The sequence below is a fragment of the Myotis yumanensis genome, unplaced genomic scaffold (assembly GCF_028538775.1).
Source record: "Myotis yumanensis isolate MYYU_CA2020_CCGP unplaced genomic scaffold, mMyoYum1.0.hap1 SCAF_20, whole genome shotgun sequence".
Lineage (NCBI taxonomy): Eukaryota > Metazoa > Chordata > Mammalia > Chiroptera > Vespertilionidae > Myotis > Myotis yumanensis.
The window spans coordinates 5,707,836-5,728,348 of NW_027223771.1; the positions used below are offsets into that span (position 1 = coordinate 5,707,836).

The following is a 20,513-nucleotide window of genomic DNA, read 5'->3' on the forward strand; positions in this document are numbered from 1 at the left end:
AAAATAAGCATTGTGTACCGGGGGCTTGGACTTCGTAGATACGCATATTTGCCAAGTGATCTTGTAGAGTTCCCCGTGTGATTGTAACTGATTAGGGAAAGCCCAGTTTCAGAGAAAGCATAACACAGTCCTTTATCAAGTGTGAACTGAGAACAACACTAGGAGGCCCTTTCCAGGCTAAAAATAGACCTAGAACTCGATGTATTTTAGCTCTGGGACGTTCACAAATTGCCTGGCAATCCAGCACGTTATTATTTTATGAATCAGCACCAGCCTTCCTTTTAAATGTTCTAGCTTCAGGCTATTTCACTTCTGTGCAAAGAAAGATGAATTATTTATAAAAATGGGCATGAATATCATATGATAATACCCTCATTTCCAGCGGGGAATAACATGAGCTGCAGCTGGTACTCTGTCAGCTCCCCAGGAGAGCTGATGGGAGCAAGCTGAGGATGGGGCTGCATCCTTTGGAAGGGGCTGATGCTAAGATGCAGGATGTTGTCCTCGGAGGATGCTCAAGTCTCCCCTCTCACTCATGTTCTTTGACTCTCATACCTTCCCTCCTTCCTTCCTTCTTTTATCCTCCCTCCCTCTCTCCCTCCCTCACTCCACCACTGAGCCACACCGGCTTGGCTAAAGTAGTCATTTTTTTAAATATATATTTTACTGATTTTTTACAGAGAGGGAGAGAGAGCAAGAAACATCGATGAGAGAGAAACATCGATCAGCTGCCTCCTGCACACCCCCTACTGGGGATGTGCCCGCACAACCAAGGTACATGCCCTTGACCGGAATTGAACCTCAGACCCTTCAGTTTGCAGGTGGACGCTCTATCCACTGAGCCAAACCAGCTAGGGCTAAAGTAGTCATTTCTTAAACATTAGTTGCAATGTGAAATCTGGAACCATACCAATGAACTTTTGTACTCTGTTCCATCTAAATCCATTGGTTTTTCTTGCATTTTGAATGGATCTTTTACCCATCCAAGATTTTGTAATTGTGCATTGGCCATTTGGGGACATTGGTGTGCTGATTTATGTAGTTCTTCCAAATCCATCATACAATATCCAAACCCTACACTTTTTAGTATCACCACCAAGCTCATCAGAAAGCATCTGAATTGACAAGTTGTCTAAAAATTCAAAATTTCACTTGCAGGTTTGCATTATAATCATTGCTACAATACTGTTAGTTGTTATCTTTGAAGCGACAGGCTCACCTTGTTCATTTTTGAGAAAATGCCTGCCAAAGGCCAGGTCTGAAGTTGAAAAACTTCAGATTAAACACGGTTTTCCTGAAAAACGTGGGAAGTTCAGTTTTCCCATGTGCTTTTTCTTGAGACAATCATCATACTTCAGTGTGCGGCAGAAGTGATTTATTCATACTTACCATCTCATCACATAAAATATTAACATGATCTGTTCTCAAGGGTCAAGATTTAAGTAATTTCATGGATAGATCCATGGCATTCTGAAGTAAAACTGGCTTTCTTTTTTTCTCTAGTGCATGGTTGTGAAGAATCCAATTGCTATGAGTATAGCTTATCTTGATTTATGCTAGGGTACCATCCGGTTTTATCACCACTACTTTTGCACCATCAGTGCAAATGTTAAATCAGTGAAAATGCCAAATAACATCTTAGTATTACTACGAAACTAGTTTTTAAAAATATATATATATATTTTATTGATTTTTTACAAAGAGGAAGGGAGAGGGATAGAGAGTTAGAAGCATCGATGAGAGAGAAACGTCAATTAGCTGCCTCCTGCACACCCCCCACTGGGGATGTGCCCACAACCCAGGTACATGCCCTTGACCGGAATCGAACCTGGGACCCTTCAGTCCGCAGGCCGACGCTCTATCCACTGAGCCAAACCGGTTAGGGCCGGAACTAGTTTTGAGTTGGCAGGTTTCCGGAAAGTGGCTCAGGCACTCCAGGAGTCTACAGGCCACATTTTTAGAACTGACAGTTGATTTTAGGAGCAGCCCAACATGCTTCCAATAAACTCCCTTTTTCTGAAATCAGCCAGAGTGGGTTTCATTGCCTGTCATCATTGTTCCGTGTTTAAAAAGGTCATGTTTATGGTTGGTTGAATCAAAATGTCTAAGGAACTCTAATTTAAGGGCATTTTGTAAGTAAGTCCTTTGTTGTGATGATGTGCCGATTGGATAATCAGGAAGAATGAAAGATTCTATTTTTATTTTTTAAAAATACTCATTCAAGGATATTTTCCCATTGATTTTTAAAGAGAGTGGAAGGGAGGGGGAGAGACACACAGAGAGAAACATGGATGTGAGAGACAGACATCAATTGGTTGCCTCCTTCATGGGCTCAGACTAAGGCTGGGGATCAGGCCTACAACTGAGGTATGTGCTCTATATCAGAATCGAACCCACAACCCTTCAGTCTGAGGGCTGATGCTCTATCCACTGAGCCAAACCGGCTAGGGTGAAAGATTCTAAAATTTCACTTTTCTAAAAATAGCCAATCTTTATGCTTTCTGTATTTGTGGTGGTAAGTCATTGTTACATAGTCAAACAAATCTATGCTGATCCTTGAATTGCGGTAAAGGAAGGGCTAGAGTACTAACTCATATTTTCTCTGTTCTTATGGCTGCTTCCAATGATCTTTCTGAGCTAAGTGTGACTCTCCTCACTTTAGACATCAAAAAAACACAACTTGAATTTGGTGGTTAAGTCCTTGGCCAAGGCCAGTCAGTCGGTGGCCAAACCTCTCTCTCATCTTGACTGAGAGGCTCTCAAACCCAGTACCTCTTTGCCCTACCACATAAGAATCTCTGAGAAGGACAAAAACATGAACCCGTGATGTGAGGTTTATGCCTTAGAAGCCAGTGCTGCAAAATCATGGATGTCTGAGATTGTTCATTAGGAATTTATTTTGTAAATTATATCGTGATGACATGATAAAGCTGGCTCTGTACCAAAGCAACATTTTTGACATGCCAGGAAGTGGTATTTTCGAGTTGGAAGAGACTTGAATCATGTGACTTGTCCAAATTTCTCACCACCAGCGCATGCTCACATAAGCAGTGTGCTTCTTATTTTATTTTATTTGTTTGTTGGTTTGTTTTTAAATATATTTTATTGATTTTAGAGAGGAAGGGAGAGGGAGAGAGAGAAACATCAATGAAGAGACAGAATCATTGATTGGCTGCCTCTTGCACGCCCCCTACTGGGGATCGAGCTGCAACCCAGGCATGTGCCCTTGACCGGAATCAAACCTGGGACCCTTCAGTCCGCAGGCCGACGCTCTATCTATTGAGCAAAACCAGAAAGGGCTGCAATGTGCATTTTAGGTAGCACTTCCTGGGTGATGACTTCTGATAACCTGATTATTGTTCATTTCATGAAAGAAAAAATGTAGTACCTATAGTGGTCACCACCTACTTAGATGCTGGCAGAATCCCCTCTTCCTGATATTCACAGCTTTGGGAAATCCCTCCCCTTGAGTGTGGACAAGATCTGTGACTTGTCTCTAACCAAGAGAATATATAGGGTGTCCCCAAAAGTGTATACACACTTGGAATAATTATTAACTCCAATGGATTAAATCTGAAAAGAAAGAAACACCAATTGAGCTATCAGCTGTTAAAGTGTGTATACATTTTTGGAGGCACACCCTGTCTACAGCAAAGGTGTTGGGAGGTCATGTGTGTGATTGGGTTTCATAAGATAATGATGTCTTTCTTGCTAGCAGACTCTCTTTTGCCTTATAGATTTGCCTTTTTTGATGCGGCAAGCTGCCATGTCAGAAAAACCCACATGGTAAGGACCTGTGGCCAGCAGCCTATGGACAGCTGAGTCTGGCCAACAGCCACTGATAGGGCGTGCAAGCAGGCCCTTCCCCATTCGAGTATTCAGGTGAGACCTCAGCCCCAGCTGGCACCTTGATTGCACCCTTGTGAGAGTCCCCAAAGCAGAGGGCCCAGCTAAGCTCTAATCAGGTTCCTGACCCATACCATCTGTGAGATAATGTATGTGTGCTGTTTTAAGCTGTGAAGTTTTGGGGTAATTTGTTAGGCAGTTATAGCTGACCAATACACTCTACAATCTTTATTATCTGCCTCTTTCTTTAGCAGGTCCGGGAGCGAGCTGTTTAAGGTCAGTGAGTCCTTGTCACGTGTGTTTATCTGCTTACCCATTCCACCACTGGAGTGTCCCATCAGAATCCATCCTTAGGGTGAAAGGTGGAACCTGTGGCCCACAGTGTACAGAGAAAGTGCTCCAGGAAAGCACCCTGTGGGCCTCACACTAGAGCAGCGGTTCTCAACCTATGGGTCGCGACCCCTTTTGGGGGTCGAACAACCCTTTCACAGGCGTCGCCTGAGACCATCAGAAAACACATATATAATTACATATTGTTTTGGTGATGAATCACTATGCTTTCATTATGTTCAATTTTTAACAATGAAATTGGGGGTCACCACAACATGAGGAACTGTATTAAAGGGTCGCGGCACTCGGAGGGTTGAGAACCACTGCATTAGAACCTTCACTTACCATTCAGCTTGCACATCAGTCAGCCAAGCAGTTACTCCCTGGTGTCTGGAACTTCAGCCTGGGCGGGAGACTGGTTCTGCCCCAGCTGCTGTCCACAGCGAAGTTACGGATGCCGAAACGCACATCCGAGCCCGGTTCATAAGGAGAGGCGCAAAAGGTCTGAAGCCAGGAGTTAAAAAACTTTTGACAGAAATGGGGGGAAATGGGGAGATACTGAAATGTATGCAATGCATTGGGCGTCGCGCACCCCACTTCACTGCAGGCCTCAGCGTTCCGCCTCCTGTGGAGTGGGGGCTTACCTCCAGGTCGCATAGTCCTGGATTCTTAGTCTGGCTCAATCTGGGTCCTAAATCAACTATTAAATGAGAACAAGAGAAATACTTGTCAACTAAAGGGGTTGTAGGATTAAATGTTAGCCCGGCCCTTACTTCTTCCAGGGATTCTAGGTCCTCAGCGTGATTGGGGCCGCGCGTGAGCGAGCGGAGCGCAGCCCGCACCCCGGCTGGTGGCCTGCCCCGCCCACGTGGGGCCGCGGCCCCGTCGAATGACTCCGTGCAACGTGTTGGCGGCGGCGGCGGCGGCGCCGCGGGCTCTTCCGGGCTCAGTTTCCTGCCAAACACCGCGCAGCCGCCTCGGCAGCGGGAGTCTCGGCTGCAGGCCTCGGCGCGGGTGCGGGACCGGGCTCAGCTGCGCGCCCTGCCCCGCCCGCCGGCACCATGCGCGCCGCGCCGCTCCTGCCGCTGCTGCTCGTGCTCCTGGCCGCGCCCGCTGCCCGCGCGATCCGTGCCCAGGTGGTCGCGGTGCCGCAGCCCCAGCACCCGGCGCCCGGCTCCCGGCCAGTGAACACCACCCGGACCGGGTCGGGGGCGGCGGCGGTGACGGGCGGCGGTGGCAGCTCCAACAGCAGCGGCGACGCCCTGGTGACCCGCATCTCCGGTCTGCTCCGCGACCTGCCCACCCTGAAGGCGGCCGTGATCGTGGCGTGCGCCTTCACCGCCTTCCTCATCGCCTGCCTGCTGCTGCGCGTCTTCAGGTGGGTCCCGGCTCCCCTCTCCTTCCCCCGCGGGTCCACCTGCACCGCCTACCGGCCGTGACCGTGACCGCGTCCGCGCCACCTGCGCGCACAGATGCTCTGAATGCGGCTCGGCTCCCCCTAGGCGGCCTAAAGTCGCCCCTCGGTGGTGCGCTCGCCTGGTTTTCCTGGTTACATTTTAGGAATTTTCTCCTCTTTTAACTATATATACATATAAAATAAATGCTGAATTCCCTTGAACTCTCTGTGAATGCTTAGCACCAACAACAGCGCTCTGATTTTTGATAACCTTACACGGGATTTATGTTTATACCCGTTTCACAGATGAGGGTAAATCTTCCCGCCAGGCACGGTGGCTTAGCCAAGTAAACTCAGGGGTGGAGGTAGAATTTGCAACCAGGTCCGTCTGACTTTGGTCTTCCCTCCTTTCCTTCCTCGGAGGCTCCCTAGCCCCAACCTGCCTTTTTTCTTTTCCTTCCCTGTGTTACTAAAGGAAGCAGTATCCGGCATATGGGGGTGTCTGCAGGAGGCCTGTTGGGGGTGCGCTTTGCGCCCCAAGGATGCTTGGTGACTCCTGGTGGCCTCAGTACTTCCTGTTAGTGGGGGACACGGACAACTCTGCTATGCTCCTACCTGACCGAGTTGGTTTAGGTTCCATGGGTATAAGGGATCCTGGAGAGGCTTTTGTAGGTTGCTCAAGTTCAAGGAGAACGTATCTGGGAAGTTGGGAAGGATGTCCAGGTACCTGGAGTAGGGAGATGGAGAAGGCGACAGTGGAGGCAAGGGGCATATTTCCCCCCAGTGCCTGGGAAACCCTGTCTTTGAAGGAAAGGAACCGAATGTGTCCTGTTACTGGGCGGGCTGCTGGGTCATGTGGGTGTGTATGTGTGTGTATCATTACTCACGCCATTCCCTCCCCTTCCAAGTGTACACAGTGTGCTGGGGTGTTTGATCAGCTGTTGGAGGTTTGGGGCCCGGGGCTTGCGCTCCCCGTGGGAGCATTTTCAGCGGCAGGAACAGAAACCAGACCGGGAGGGGGAGCTATCTATAGGTTTGCAGTTATGATGTGACTTTGAGTCAAGGTGTTTCCTGGTGCGTCTGTAGGATGAAATGGCAGTGGACCTAAGCAAATGGAGAAGGGGGAACTGTGGCCCCCCGGCCACCCCACCATCCTGTGCCCTGGCTTTGGCCATGTTCCTCGCTGTGCTGGTCCCCTCATGTGGGAATTGAATTGCCCCTCTCTGGACCCCGGCCTTCCCACTGCCCATGCCTCTGCTGACAAACCTTCCTGCGGCCATTACCTGGGCATTGCATCCCGGGGCCCTTAACAAACTGAAGCCAGCGCACCTTGCGGCCATCAGCCTCCCGAGCCTTCTCTCTGTCACTTGCTCCTTTCCCTACACTCCACGGCGCTGGCTTGGGCTTTTTCACTCCTGGGCCGGCCATTCCGCTTCACACCTGCCGAGACTGCCCGCAGCCACCAAGGCCTGGCCCCGTGCATCTTCCAAGTGTTCCTGGGTATCCACATGAGGCCCTGGCTTCCTTTTCTGGCCTCCCCCAGCCCTAGCCTTCCTGCAGCCTCCATGCAACCCTTCTCCTGCTGTGCTGGGTGGCTGGGTGTAGTGTCCAGTCCCATACTTAGAGACAGCCCAGTGTCTCCATAGCCCTCCTGGCCTGGCACCCAGCAACGCTCCATCAGCCTGATTCCCTGACTGTTCAGGTGGAGCGAACGTTGATGCCTAGAGCAATTCTGAGCCTGGAGGTTTGAAACGTTTAGCAGAAAATAGGCCGCTGAGCCCAGAAGGCGGTGGACTTTCCAAGCAGGCATTTGAACTATTTTGCCAGCCTGCTCCTTATTATCCAGGAGGGGGAGAGGAAAGCAAGCAGTGTGCGGCCAGATGTGAGGGCCCCGAGCGGGAGTTTGGGAGGGAGAGCAGCCCCAGGCCTGGCCGGGATGGGTCCTCATTGGCTTGGGTGCGGAGTGTTGGGAGAAGGTTCTGGCTTCACAGAGAAGCCAGGGATGGACACGATCTTGGGGTGAGCTACCAGGTGGACAGGATGGGGACGGGAACTGGTTTCTGATGGAGTCAGCAACTCATGGCATTTGCAGCCGGGAAGGGCCTAGATGCTGCACAGTCCCCATGGGCTCCTTGGCAGAGAGAAAGTTGTATCTCAGGGTAGGGAGTGAGTCGTCTGTGCGATTCTAGAACATTCCACACGTCTGTGGCTAAGGCAGGGCTGTGCCCCATCACATTGCTCGGTAGTCTGGATGGGACCTTCCCCCTTTGGTTCTCTGCAGGCTCAGTCCACAGGTTCCCAAAGGCCTGCGCACTGGCTGGGCATCCCTCTCACCTGCCCCCTGCCCAGCGTCTTAGCAGGCAGTTGCTACTCCTGGCCATTCCACCCTGTCACCCTGAGGCTCTCTCACCTGCGCCCATAGCCCTTCCACCCACGGAAACTTCTCCACCTGCCAGCGTTTCTGCCCGCCCTGAGCCCCTGCTTTGTCTCTGAACCACAGCCCTCGTCTTCTGCCACCAGCCTTGTCTCTGCTCCCGCCATCGCCCCTCTGCTTAGCACGTGGGCAAGCTGGCTCTTCACGACCAGGGCCTTGCCACCCTCCTGTGTCCCTGTCTTGGTTCTGTCCGCAGTTCCCGCCCTTCCGGACTTGTAGGGGTTCTCCAGAGTGGCCTGTGGCCTCAGGCCTGCGTGTTCTGCCCACTCCGACCCTCTGCCTGGAGTCCCCTTCGCCACCAAGACCACATTGCCAGCTCCTTGCTGTTTGCCCTCCTGCGGCGCCTCCTGTGAGAACCCTCCCCTGCCAGGGCCCACCAGGGCTCCCAGAGCACACTGGAGTTTTTTTTAAAAATATATTTTTATTGATTTCAGGGAGGGAGGGAGAGGGAGAAAGAGAGAGAAACATCAATGATGAGAGAGAATCATGGACTGGCAGTCTCCTGCACGCCCCCACTGGGGATCAAACCCCGGGCATGTGCCCTTGACCGGAATTGAACCTGGGACCCTTCAGTCCACAGGCCGACGCTCTAACCACTGAGCGCCAAACCAGCTAGGGCTGCACACTGGAGTTTTGAATTTCCCACGTGAGTCAAGGGTGTCACTAACATGTCTCTTTGCCACAGGAGGCTGAGGGCTCCCGAGAGCAGGGCTGGGCCTTCATCGTTTGTCTCTCTAACACCTACTGTGGCTCCAGGCACAAGCTGCAGTCTAATAAAGATATTTTTAGCAAGTGAATGTTGAACTTCTGAGTAGTTTACACTTGCTGACGCTTCTCAAAATGTCCTCTCTAACTAAATGCATGGCTGATGCCGAAACCGGTGAGTTAGGAATTTGTCTGAATGGTGGCCCTTCCTTTTCTTAACGATGTAGATAAGGGAGGAAGGGTGCAGTGTTTTTGTTTATAAAGTGGCAGTCCTGGCCTATTTGTCTGTTTTCCCTGAAGGAGTCACTTTGCCAGACAACAGAAAAAATGTGGATCCAAGGAAACTGTTAAAATTAGAAGCAAAGAATGTGTATTGCAGTGGGAAAAAAAATCTTTAGCCAAGCAATCCCATTCCTAAGGCGCACACATTTTTCACTGTGATACAGAGTCTTTGCTTCTAAATGTATTATTAGGAGAGGACACAAGGATGCACGGGCAGTGGAATTCAGAGCAGTTGTGTTTGATGGCAAAAGGTTTAAATAGATCTAAGTTTGCAACAGTTGGGCATTGGTTAAAGGAATTATGGTAATCCTTACACTGGAATACTATATGGCTGTTAAAAATGATGGTGTTGCTATAATACTTTATATTGTTAAATGGAACAGGTTATAAACCACATGTTTAGGATGAGCTCATTTAAATAAATAATTTATGTGAATGTGCCAAAAAAATCTATGTACGTGTATGCATTCTACACGTGAATGTGTAGATTGTTTATGACATCTTTATTATTCATGATACATTTCTACATTGCCTGAATTTCCTTAAAATGGACATCTATTCGTTATTTGTCCCCCTGTCTGTACACTCAGCTCCCTTGGACGTGTCCCCCTGAGGACTTGTATAAGAGCATCGGGGTGTACATCTATGAGTGGGATTTCCAGGTCCGGGGGTACACATACTTGATACGCTTGAGTCTATACTATTTTACCCTCCCATCTGCAATGCCTGTGGGTGGGGTCTCAGGTTCTCCCATCAAGTTCAACACATTAGTATTATCAGACTTGCTAAGGTTTTCCAACAAAATGAGTGTGATTTGGTATCTCGTTGCTTTGTTTTGCATTTTCTGTTGAGTTTCAGTAGCTGTCTCATCTCTCCCCATACTTACTAATCCATCTGCAGAATCATTCATACCTTTTTCATGTATTTTAATCAATTCAGGAAAGCTATGTTAAGATGAGACAAAATTGGAAGGAGGGACAGCAGTTTGAAGGCAGAGTGCCCTCTGGCTAGAGTACGTGTGTGTGTATGTGCGCACATGTGTGTTTTGTATGTGCAGTTCTGCCCAGTTCACAGAGAAGCTGTTCCCCCCACCCCTCATGTTGTTCCTTGACTTGCTTCTGAGAGCTGGAAGGGAAGCAACTAAGAGGCTGTGTCTAGTAAGTAGAAAACTTCCATTCCCCCATTTTATTGTTATTGTTGTTAATCCTCACCTGAGGATGTTTTTTCCAATGATTTTCAAAGAGAGTGGAAAGGAGAGAGGGAGGGAACGAAAGACAGAGGAGAGAGAGAGAAACATTGATGTGAGAGAGACACATCAATTGATTGCCTCCCGCATGATCCTCTACTGGGGCCGGGGATCAAACCTGCAACCCAGGTACGGGCCATTGACCAGAAATCGAACCCAAGACCCTTCAGTGCATGGGACAGCGTTCTAACTACTGAGCAACACTGGCCAGGGCTGATCCCTCGGGTTTTTTTATGTCAGAGCATCTGCTGGGGTAGCATGGATTCAGGAACAGCACCTACGCCAGTGGCCGCTGTTCTCAGTACCTTTGGCGTCTTAGGTCTAACTTTACCCTTTGAGATCTGCGGGGATGGAACTCGACTTTCCGGTGTCTTACAAAGAAGGTGGAGACAAGTCAGAAACCACCACCTGAAACCACAACTTTCCTTTCCTCCTGGGGAACCTTCCCCGCCTTGGCGAGCTTCCCAGCTCTCCAGCTCCCGCCACGTTTCTCCCAGATCTCTGTTGGCTCCATGCCCAGCCACCTCTTATTTCAAAAGCTCTGTAAAATCTCTGATCCGAAAGGAGGCTTTGTTTTGGTGCTTCCCGGCGAATGGAGAGGAACACAAATTCTAGCTGATCTGACATTGCCCAGCTGTCGCACATGCGTCGGTGGCAAAGATGCACGCCACCGTGTCCTGCAGATGTTGGAAGCACGGAAACCTAGTCATTTTACTCAGCCAGGTCTTTGAAAAGGAACGAAAACTTTCTTACTTAGCCTGGAATCCCCAAACTTTCCCCAAGTTGTCTGTGTACTGACATTTGTAATAAGAATAAGACTTAATATATGCACATACACATAGCCCCTGGGCACAGACAATAGTGTGGTGAAGGCCTGGGGGTGGAGCAGGTGGGGGGTGGAGAGAATCAATGGGGGACAAAACGGGACACCTGTGATACGTTCAACAGTGAAGATAAGTTAAAACAAAATAAGAAAAGTCAAGAGAAAATGTAAAAGCTTCATACTGTTAGGATTTGGGGAAAGTTACCATTCTGAAGTGTTTTTCGTTATTGCGCATTCGCATATTGGTATTATTTTAATAAATTGGAGCGTTGGGCAGAGCCATGGTTGGAAGACTCAGTCCCTTTCTGTGACTTTGAGGGACTGTGGAGTTTGTTTGACATCAGGAGGCCATTTTTTTTTAAGGAGGTCGTTTTTGGTGGTTTGACTAAGATTTGAATGGGGGGGAAAGTGAGCCAGGCAGCTGGACATCTGGGCTTGAGGTGGACAGTTTGGGAGCCCCTTCCGAGAAGTAACTCTCCCTGAAGTGGGGGTAGTGGTGGCAAGAACTGACCTGTGCCAGGGACAAGTAGATGCTGAACAGATTCCTTATGCCGTATGCCCCACAGCACGGTGACACCACAGTTTCCAGGCTGTGTTGGGTCCCCGGGGTCCACCAAAGAGTCTCCTGGTCATCTTGCCGCTGCCCCTAGAGGCTGCCTTCCTCGCTCCAAGCCTGGCTTTCCTCCGCTGGCAGCGCACGTAGAACCAAGTGGGCCAGCCCTGGGTAAACACACTTGAGAGCTGGAGGAACAGGTCTCGGGGCACTGCTGTTGTCACATCTCATGGGGCTCCTCAGACAGGTCAAACCCGGGGTGACCATTTCACCTTAGAAGAACGAGAGGTGGTCTGGCCTCAGGCACTGAGAGAGGGAAAGAGAAACCAGGGTGGGAGCAGATGGAGGCGGCCGTGTAATGGAGGAAAGCACTACAGTGCATTGTAATTGAGCTTTGTGTGGCTGCCTGGCCCGTGTTGCATGAGCCTTACTGGACACACTGTGTGTTGTGTGCTAGACGCAGGTGCTGGGGTCAGTCAACGAGGTAGCACTTTATTAATCCCGAGGGGACAGACAGTGCCCACGAGGGGAGGGAAGCACCGAGGTTGTATAATAGCGGCGGGGACCTTGGCTGAACTTGTGTACCAGCCCATCTCTACGGCCTCATGGTTTTAGCTGAATTATTCATTGTCACTCACGCTTTGGCACGCGTGACCAGTACACCATGGCCAGGGAACGGAGTCAGAGGCTGCAAACTGATGGCCCACAGATAAGTGTTTATGGTTTTGTTCTGATCTGCACAGTGATTTTAAGCAGGTAGCTGAGAACACTTAGAAATTGGGAGCCTCCTGCTTTTCCTGACAAGTGGAAATATCTGGAAACGCTGGGCCTCTGCCCCACGTGACAGTCAGGTGCGGCGGCTGGGCTTGTGAGCACCACCCTTTGTATCTCTTGGCCCCCGAGACAGAGAGTTGGCTGCCAGATGGCCAACGTCACTGTGTTTGTTCTAATGTTTATGGCACACCAGGCCCGCTTCACTGGTTTCTGTGCTTACGGGGCTCTGGGGTTTGTGGGGGTCATTTTGCTTGACTGGGTGCTGGTGTTGGAGCAGAGGGGCCCCAACATGGTGCGGAGGGGCAGCTGCAGGACAGGGGGGAGGGGTGGTGACGCTGGTGACACTGCTGGGGGCACCTGGAAGGTCACAGACTCCTGTGTTCAGGGAGCCGTGGCCGGAGCCCTGTTGGATAGAGGTCGGGGTGAGTGACTTGCTCAGAGGAGCCGAGACAAAGGAATTGCAGAGCCGAGATCTGAACCCCGATCCCTAGACATGCGGTCTGTGGATCTGACCACCATACCCCCAAATTGAACTTCCAGTCACAGCCCTGATGGGCTTGTTTAGTTTTGTTTCTCCCTGGGGGGGGGGGGGGGGGGGGGGGAAGCGAGGAAGGAAGGCCTCTCTCCAGTTGGTCAGCCGAGCGCAGCTCCCCCTGCCTCTGTCTGCTTGGGGTGCCTGCCAGCCTCCCTGGGAACCTGCTGCTGACCAGCTGTTGAATGGGCCTTTGAGTAAACAACCCCCCTGGCTTTAGGATTGCATTTCAGAGTAAAAGAATGTTGAACTTCTCCCCTGACTTGTTAGAAATGTGTGCTTTGGCTCCAGCGGAGGGACCCTTGGTCTCTTCTAGAACATCGCTGGCCCGGCCTGCTCCCGTGAAGGCAGCGAGGACACTTACTGAAACCCGCCAGTCGCCATCACTTTGTTGAGGCCTCCTGGCGTAATGAGACCTTGTTCCAGGGGAGAAGAATTGTGGCAAAGGGGCCATATCGACTCTACTTGCAAAGGGAGGGGCACAGAGAAAGGAAGGCATTGGGAGAGTCCAGATAGTGACTGAGAAATAAATGCAAAGGCCATCAGGCGTCATAACAGCAGCAGTGTTCCCAGTGGCATCGTGAGCGCTCAGCTAGTCCCCGATAAACGTTGCCTCCTTCACGCAGAGAGCCTGACGCTGGAGAACTCGGGTCTTGTCTCCGCACTTCCCCCGTGGCCCGCAGTGGTCCTGTTATTTCAGCGGTAAAAGCTTAGTGCTGTAACCCAGCAGCCTCGTAAATCCTCCTGATGGAGACAAAACTGACTCCTTTTTACAAGTCCTGGCCGTCCAGGAGAGGCGGTAGCACTTCTATTTGCTGGTTATATTCACTAACAGTCGTTTTGCTAAGAGCCTTCTGTGTGTAGGCCTGTTACATGCATCATCTCACTTCATCCCTCCTCGCCTGTGAGGGACACACATTATTTTTATCGCATTTTATTTATGAGGCTTAGGGAGATGAACTCACTTGCCCATGCCCACACAGGTAGGAAGTGGCCAGGCTCTGACCCAGATCCCACCTGATGGCCCACAGGGCAGTGCTCTTAAAGCCAGCTTGCGCCCCCTGTGCTTGGAGCGGTGACCATCCAATGCCACAGGGCCGGGCAGGGGACGAGGAGGGAGGGGACGGGGTGCATCATGCCCGTGCAAGCGCAGAGCTGGATCCTGCCCTCTGAACATTTTGGTCTTTTGTGCATCATGGATTTTCTATTATTTCTCTTGGTTCCTGGGTTTTCCAGTGCTCAGGGCAGCTTTAATCATCTCTGTTTTGTGGGTGAGAACCACAAGGGTTACTGAGGTCAGGAGCGTGCCCGAGGTCCCATGGCTGAAAGCGCAGGAGCCGGGGTATTCCCCAGGCCCTGGAACCCAGGCTGGGGACAGTGCGTGGTTTGCCTCGGGGGATGGTGGAGTCCTCAGGATTGTGCCTCTCTTCCAGGTCCGGAAAGAGGTTGAAGAAGACCCGCAAGTATGACATCATCACCACCCCAGCTGAGCGCGTGGAAATGGCCCCGCTGAATGAAGAGGATGATGAGGATGAAGACTCCACAGTATTTGACATCAAATACAGGTGCGGGTGGGGACAGCAGCTGCCCTGGGCTCCTGGGCTTGGGAGTTAGAATTTACAGTTTTGGTGAAGAGCACCCTTTGAGAAGAATAAGTAATAGTCATACTACAAAATAATATACACATAAGAAAGTTAGTGATCGTACTGATTTTATTGCTTAGCCATTTTATCTGGCTCACATTCAATGCACAGAAATAACACATAATGTGAAGAAATCTGTGTCCTCCTCATTAGTCACAATGAAAAGGGTCCCCTGCACCCGCAGGCCAGTGGGTATGGTACAGTAAGAGCACTTGATGGTTTAAGTGGACCAACGTGCTGTTTTGATTCTGAGCCACTGTATAAAATAATTTCATCCATATTTGGTGACCAGAATCACTTTGTGGGCTCTGTGATACACTGAGCCATTTTTGTGGTAGTTTCAGATCTCACTAAGTAAGAAAAAATTCCTCAACAAAGAAATATAGTAATCAGTCTGTCCAGAAATTCTATATGCAGGCTCTTTCTTGAGTGTAAGGTAGAAAAGGGGGCCCTTTCTTGAGTACATGGATATAAGTAGTATTGTCGTCTAAAGGCTGGTAGTCTGGCCTGGCCGGTGTGGCTCAGTGGTTGAGCATTGACCCATAAACCAGGAGGTCATGGTTAGATTCCAGTCAGGGCACATGCTCAGGTTGCGGGCTCAATCCCCTGTAGGGTACATGTAGGAGACAGCTGATCAGTGATTCTCTCCATCATTGATGTTTCTCTCCTTCTCTCTGAAATAAATAAAAACTGCCACTCTATTTGGTTACCTTTGCCGGGAATAGCCTGATATATTCTTTGTGCAAAGATTTAAAAAAATTATTGATGTTCAGTTCTTTGAACAGTTATAGGACTATCTAGTCTTTATTTTTTCTTGGGTCAGTTCTGATGGGTTGTATTTTGTTCTTTCATGTAAGTTTTCAAATGTGTTGTCCTAAAGTTGTTCACAACATTTTTCTTTTTTAAAAAATAAGTTTTTTTATTGGATTTTTGAGAATGAGAGGAAGGAGAGGGAGGGAGAGAGAGAGAAACATCCATGAGAGAGAAACATCCATGAGAGAGAAACATCCATCTGCTGTCTCCTGCACATCCCCTACTAGGAATTGAGCCCACAATCCTAGCATGTGCCCTAACTGGGAATGGAACCAGGGACCTCTTGGTGTGTGGGTTGAAGCTCACCTACTGAGCCACACCAGCCTGGCACACAACATTTTCTTATTCTCATGTTCTTAATTTTTGTAACATGTGTGGTCATGGTCCCTTTTTATCCTTAACATTGATTACAGTTGCCTTTTCTCCTTTTTCTTGATCCAGCTTGCTGGAAGTTTAATTTTATTCATCTATACAAAGATCAAACTTCAGCTTCTTTGATCCTCTCTATTATATTGCCATTTCCAATTGATTTCTGCTTCTCTTCCTTAAGCTTTCTTTGGGTGTGTTCTGTTCTTTCCCCTAACTTCTATTGAATATTTCGTCATTCATTTTCAGCCGTCTTTCCTGGAATGTTTATTCTGTAACTTTATCTACTTCGGCTGCCTCCCACAGGCTTTCCTTATCACGGCTGGGCACTAGCCTGCCTCCCTGTTTGTTGGGAAGAACTGGACTTCAAATAGTTCGCATTAGAAGTTTGTACTGTTCATGGTTGAAGTAACATCAAGTTGTCAGTGAACTTGAAGTGAGTCACTTAGACACAAGACCGCTCTAGTGCTCAGGCTCAAAGACAACTGATCATTTAGAGAGACTGCTTACAGGCCTTCCTTATCACAGGTGTATCCTTATTCCAGATAAGAAAAAGGGGAAGTAAAATGACCTGTAATCTCACTGCTTCGCAACAACCACTAGAGTGTGTGTGTGAGTACATACGTGGAATTTCCTTTTGTACAGAAATAGGACCATGTCATACATGCTGTTTTGGAACATCTTTCACCTGAACAGCAGGCACATCACGAACAACTTTTCAGGTCAATATGTTTGAAAAGAACACGAATTTCAGGGGCAATTTTATGTTCAGTTTAGTGATTTTGAGAACTTCCTTGTCTGCACGTGATCATCTGTTCACAGCTCTTTGTCTTTTTCTCTGGGAAATAGTTCATTTAAATCGGATGTGGCTGGATTGTAACCTTGGGTGATTTCATGAGTGAGTGCGAAGGGGAAAGTCCTGTTTTTGGTGCCAGGGCAGTCAGGCAGCACCTGGCTCTTACTGTTATACATGTGTAGTCCTGATACTATCTCTAGACTTAGCTCCTCAGGCAGGAAATGGAGAGAAGGCAGGCAGGCGAGGCCGCGGCAGCCTTCTTGTTAGGCTCCCATCCCTGCGATGTTATAATCCATGAGATAAGACCTCCCAAGTGTAGGGCCAGAAGTACTGGTGGTGGGGGAGGAGGGGACCTGTAGAAATGAGATTCCAACTCTGTACTTAAAAAGGCTAATTAAGCCCAGTTGGTGTGGCTCAGTGGTTGAGCGTCCACCTATGAACCAGGAGGTCACGGTTTGATTCCTGGTCAGGGCACATGCCCAGGTTGCGGGCTTGATCCCCAGTAGGGGGCGTGCAGGAGGCAGCAGATCCATGATTCTCTCTCATCAGTGATGTTTCTCTCTCTCCTTCTCCCTTCCTCTCTGAAATCAATAAAAATAAATTTTTTTTTAAAAAAAGGCCAATTAAAAAAGAGGAAGCGGTGGCTATGCAGAGTACAGAGAGAACCCGGAGGTTTTGAAATGGCTCCATATTTCAAAAGATGACCGAATCCTGGTTGCATGTGTTTTGAGCTTGGTTGGCCTCGCATGCAGTTGTGGCTGATGTTTTGGGTCTGTCTGCATCCCTGCTTTATTACAGGAGACTTTTTTGACACCCTCTGGGCGTCCCCTAAGGCAAGGCAGATGCCGTTCTTCCGCTTGTCTGGTAGGTGGCATTGCTTGTCTGGTAGGTGGCATCGGCAGTGTGACAAATGCTGCCCAAAGGTATGGTGCCTGGAGAACACGCTGCTCCTGCCAGCCCTGCCTTCCCCCAGGAGGGAGGCCCCTGCTCCTTTGCTCCTTAGGTTTGGAAAAAATGTGCCTGTGGGGTGCAGGTATGTGTTCTAAAATTGCCTGCCTCCCACCTCTTGTGGATAGAGCTGCCTGTGGGAGTTTAATTAGAAACTGATAAGATTTCCGTTGCATCACTGGAGGCCATGCCTGGCATCTTGTCTTTGGAACAAAGGGCATTTGGTGGCTGTTGGCAGCAAGGGGACCCTGGAGACAAGGCTGTGAGTAGGAGAAAACAGACTTGACTTGCTTATTTCTTGACTGAGGTTCAGTTGCAAAGCACACTGAGGGCAGGGACTGCTTGAGAGGTTGGGCTCCAAGGCCCTTGTGCCCATCTCATTTTCTGAGGGTGGGAGCGAAACTCTTCAAAACATTAGTATGTGGACTGCAGAGGCGATGGATATCGTGGGCTTCTGAGGCCTGGAAGGAGTCGGAGGGTACACGGTGACCTGCAGGCTCCCCGCAGATGCTGGGGCATCCGACCTGGGCCTGCAACAGCATCAGGGGCATCCCCAAACCAGTTGGAATAAAGCTCTGCCAGCCCTGCGCCTTGCAGAATGCTGAGCGCATGTGTCAAAAGTGGGCATCTCACGGGGCGATTTTGTTTGTTTGAAAAGCAATATTGGCACTTGGGGGAAGTTCTCAGCTACGGTATCACGCATCTTAAAACTATTTGAGCTTCATGTCTGTAAGGAGCGAGCCTATGTGAACAGGAAGTCTGTGTGGCAATGAAATTTACTACTAAGTGAGTCTGACTTATTCAGTTCTTGCCTACACACACGTGCAGTTTATAGTGCTGCCTAAGAATCTAGATTTGTAAAAAAAAAAAAAGAGAGAAAAACCAGCATTTATATCTTTTGCCGAGCTCTGGCATAAACAGCTATAGAAGTACGAGGAAGGAGGGAGCCAAAGAGAAAAGAGGTTGAGGGCTAGGGGGTCTATGTGGGGAACTAAGAAAGGATCCGAGCTGGGATCTGAGGGGAGGGGAGGACTTACTTGGAGGAATGGAGCTCACCTTCCAGACAGCAGCACGTTCAAAGGTCCTGTGGTTGGGGAGTGTGACTACAGGATGGAGACTGTTTAGAGAGGAGCCAGAATGGGTCTGGGACTCTGCAGGAAGGCCCTGACTCACTCTTCCTCTTCTTTTAGGTAAAACCTGTTTCCCAGCGTGTTGGCATCCTGTGGAAAGTTGGTCAGCGGCACCTGGGCGGGAAGGATCTGGAAGCCGTCTTGTCCGAGGTGTTGAAACCAGAACAAACATTATTTATGAAACTGGCACATTTGTGTGCATCGAACGCCTGCTCAGAACGTCACCGCAGGAGAATCGCCTCTCCCTTCCTCTGGACACCACTTCAAAATGTTGCCCCTTTTTCCTCCTCAAGGGGCTTCTGCTTTGCCAAGGGGCACAGGGTAGAAACGTGTCGACTTAAAAAATATTAACTTGAAAGCAACTGTTGACAAAAGTAAAAGAGATCAGAAGTTATGAAGAACCTCAAGAATATCCATCTGTGCAGTGAGGCGTTCTGACATTCTGCTCTCCTGGATCTGTGACGTGCGAGATGTCTAATCCTTTGGACTTTTGGGTTTGGTCAGGTTCTGGCCTTCTGTTGGGAATGGCTGTGTTCAGAGTGAGAGTCGTTGGAGCTGGTCAGCCCATAGCAGAAGTATATACATGTTTGTGGCTCCTTTTCTTTTTCTTCTTTTGTTTAAAGGGTTCAGCAGAACTGGGCATGGCTAGTTCATAAAGGATTTTGAATATCAGGGAAAAAAATATATGTGTGTATGTGTGTACCTCTAAAGTAGTTTCTTCTTGTCTGAAGGAAAAAGAATGCACTAGAGGCAGCCTTTGTGTCTCTGTGCCCTGTCATAGTTCTTATATCGTCGGTCTTAGACATTTAATTGCAAAATATCACTGTGGACATTTCAATGCATGGTGGTTTGGTTGGCGGAAAAAGCACACTGTCCAGGCTGGACTAGAACCCGCTGACTCAGGGGGTACCCCAGCTGTGGGTCAGGGGTTCGGGTGGCTTCTGGAAGCAGGGACTTGGGTTGGCTTCTCAGGTTGATCGGGGTTCCCGTTTCACTGTTCCCAGGGTGGATGCTTCTGCTAAAGCCGACTGGCAGTGCCTTTGGGGCCCTGGGACTCTGTTCTCCCCAGAAAGGTGTTTTGTACTTTAAAAAAAAGCTCTTTTCTGGCTTCCTGCAGGGTTTGTGTATCAGTCTGTTAATTGTCTGCACCGTTGCCTTGGATGAAAACTCTAGCCTTTCCCAGCTCAGCCCTTTTTCAGTTGCCAGAACTGAAGCCCTGGCCTGTATGGAAGGCACATTGGCCCCTGCAGGAAAGGCGGAGGTGGGGGTGGGGGGTTGGGGTGAGGTGTGGGGGGGGGAACCCTTGGGGAGACCACTATGGGAAGAGCACATGCTGTATGGAACGCACCATGCCTGCTCCTCCCTGATTTCATTTCCTTTGTTGACTTTCCTTTTCCTTTTTTCTATCCTGTTTACCAGAGGCATGGGCCTGCTTTCTCTCTCCCCGCCACAGTGTCTTCATGGGCCAGACTGTTGACTACATGGCAGCTGTGCGCCCTCTGCCCTTTGAACTGGAACTGCCGCTCACACTTGCCTTTTCCACAAGCGCCGCAGAATGATCTGCGGGACAGCTGGGTCCTCTGCCTGAACGTGAAGACCGGCTCAGGCTCCCCGGTGCTCACCCCCAGGCCTAGCAAACGCAGCGGGGAATGACCTTCCAAATTGTGGAGCTTCAACACTACAGGCTCTTACATAAAACAAAAACATCAACAAAAAACCTTCGGCATGAACCATGAGTGCGCTGGTTTGGATGTTTTTGAGATGGAGGCCAGCAAGATGCCTTTTGGTGATCAGGGATGAGGGCGCAAGACTGGAAGAGGAGGGGGTGGGGCCCAGTGCCATGTGCCTGGACCTGGTGGTTTAGAGAAAAGCTTAGAAATGAAATGGCCCTTGGAG

General features: G+C 49.5%; 1 protein-coding gene and 1 long non-coding RNA gene across 2 annotated transcripts in view; both read left to right on the top strand.

The window, feature by feature from the left end:
* The window catches only part of LOC138998467 (uncharacterized), a 75,004-nt gene extending 70,835 nt beyond the window's left edge, over positions 1 to 4,169 (top strand). Inside the window, exons 10-11 of the long non-coding RNA XR_011469174.1 lie at positions 3,738 to 3,882; positions 4,098 to 4,169. This is a non-coding gene — a long non-coding RNA (uncharacterized lncRNA). The remainder of the gene's footprint in view (positions 1 to 3,737; positions 3,883 to 4,097) is intronic.
* A 23-nt stretch (positions 4,170 to 4,192) lies between these two features.
* Positions 4,193 to 19,733, top strand: FAM174B (family with sequence similarity 174 member B). The gene is made up of 3 exons (XM_070400586.1): positions 4,193 to 5,554; positions 14,355 to 14,486; positions 18,678 to 19,733. The coding sequence occupies exons 1-3, from the start codon at positions 5,238 to 5,240 to the stop codon at positions 18,679 to 18,681; spliced, it is 453 nt and encodes a 150-aa protein (XP_070256687.1). The 5' UTR covers positions 4,193 to 5,237; the 3' UTR covers positions 18,682 to 19,733.
* The last annotated feature ends 780 nt before the right edge of the window (positions 19,734 to 20,513 follow it).